Source organism: Triticum aestivum, chromosome 5D (genome assembly GCF_018294505.1).
Source record: "Triticum aestivum cultivar Chinese Spring chromosome 5D, IWGSC CS RefSeq v2.1, whole genome shotgun sequence".
Classification (NCBI taxonomy): Eukaryota; Viridiplantae; Streptophyta; class Magnoliopsida; order Poales; family Poaceae; genus Triticum; species Triticum aestivum.
The window spans coordinates 340,512,339-340,513,889 of record NC_057808.1 but is presented as its reverse complement, the minus strand read 5'-3'; the positions used below and the strand labels follow the sequence as shown (position 1 = coordinate 340,513,889).

Genomic DNA, 1,551 nt, shown 5'->3' with positions numbered 1-1,551 from the left:
CAAAATCGCGCGTCATCTGCTTCATCGGTTCCGGGAGCGCCACCCACCCATAATTGATGGGAGTACTATTGACTTCCCTAGCTAGGCCGCCCCTACCGTCGCTGGCCGAGTTCGTGCAAACCGCCAAGCCAACACGTACGCAGCGGCAGCGCACACCCCAAGCATTCATCGCTCACCTTTAGGAAAAATTATTGGCAGCTACCTACGGTCACAGTGATCGCGCACGGCCATGCGAGCGCCAGCAGAAGCAGAAATACCGCGCGGTAGCCACGAGCTCAAGTAATCTTTCTCTCCGATCAACGACCACTACCCGATTATAGAACGCACACGCACGTCATGCAAAGATGTCCAAGGATGCTCGCCTACCAGACTGACCAACAGTCCGTCCAAGAAAGCCAGCATCCGGTTCTATCATTTTATTTACTATTTTTTTCTACTATTTCTTTATGCAAATGGAGATAGATAAATAGATTCCACGCTACTACTAGCATTTCTTAAACCTCGCAGATAAAACAAAACATCTACCCTAAAAAAAAGATAAAAGAAAACATCCGGTAACTCTGTGGCACGACTGTCCGGTAGCTAGTACGCCTCACTGTCGAGGTGGGGCCCGGGTGTCGGGGCCCCACGCGACAGCGAGGGCGAACAGTCAATCGGCGCACAGAGCAGAGTACCTCCCCGGGTTTCCACCGGCGTGCGCGCGAAAATAAATGGGCGATTAAATCCGGTTCCGTACCTGGACCATGGCGAGGAGGCAGGGCGGGTCGCCGGAGGCGGCGAAGGGGACGAGCAGGCGGCGCGCCTCCGGGGAGGGCTCGAAGTCCCGGAACATCTCGTCGCCGGTGAAGTCGGCCCGCGCGACGACGAACAGCGCGCCCTCGCCGTTGCAGTCGATCTCGAGCCGGCCCTCGGGGCCCGTCGCCATCCGCCCTGCCAGCGGGTAGAACGGCACCAGCGCCCTCGCCAGCGCCTCCCGCAGCCTCTCCGGCGCGAAGAACTCTTCCTGCTTCTCGCCGCCGTCGCCGGCGGGGGGCGCCGGGTAGTAGTAGACGAGCGGCGTGTGCGTCTTGGGCACGGCGAGGTCGAGGTTGGAGAGCCACAGCGTGTGCCGCGGCGTCGGCTCGCTCGGCGTCACCAGCGTCGTGTCCACCACCTCCACCTTCATCTCGATCTCGCGCGCTGTCCCTCCCTTTGCTTGTGTGTTCGGCTTGGGCGGTTCTTGCGTGTGCGCGCGCGCGTGTGTGCAGCCGCTCAAGAGTGTGAGGGTTTATTAATAGGGGGTCGGCTCGAGGGGGAGTGCTCTGACACTACAACGAGGATATTTTACCGGAGCTCGCTCCTCGTTTACAGTCTGACGAGACGGTGATTAGTCGATTAATCAACGGAGGTTGCCTGCGCTAATTGGTGTCCTCACGTGCGAACGGCACCGACGGGACGTGTTAACTTTGGGACGGTCGAAGTTAACCTGATCTTGTAGTACTGGCCTAAGTGTCCCGTAGCTAAGCTACTGGATTCTGTTGTGCAATCTCTTTATCTCGTCCACTTTTGTGT

General features: G+C 58.3%; 1 protein-coding gene across 1 annotated transcript in view; it reads right to left on the bottom strand.

Annotated features, from left to right (window-relative positions):
• LOC123121612 (putrescine hydroxycinnamoyltransferase 1) overlaps window positions 1-1,254 on the bottom strand; it is a 4,475-nt gene extending 3,221 nt beyond the window's left edge. The window contains exon 1 of the mRNA XM_044541630.1: window positions 737-1,254. Coding sequence (XP_044397565.1) covers window positions 737-1,165 — 429 coding nt within the window. The 5' untranslated portion in view covers window positions 1,166-1,254. The remainder of the gene's footprint in view (window positions 1-736) is intronic.
• Between the last annotated feature and the right edge of the window lie 297 nt (window positions 1,255-1,551).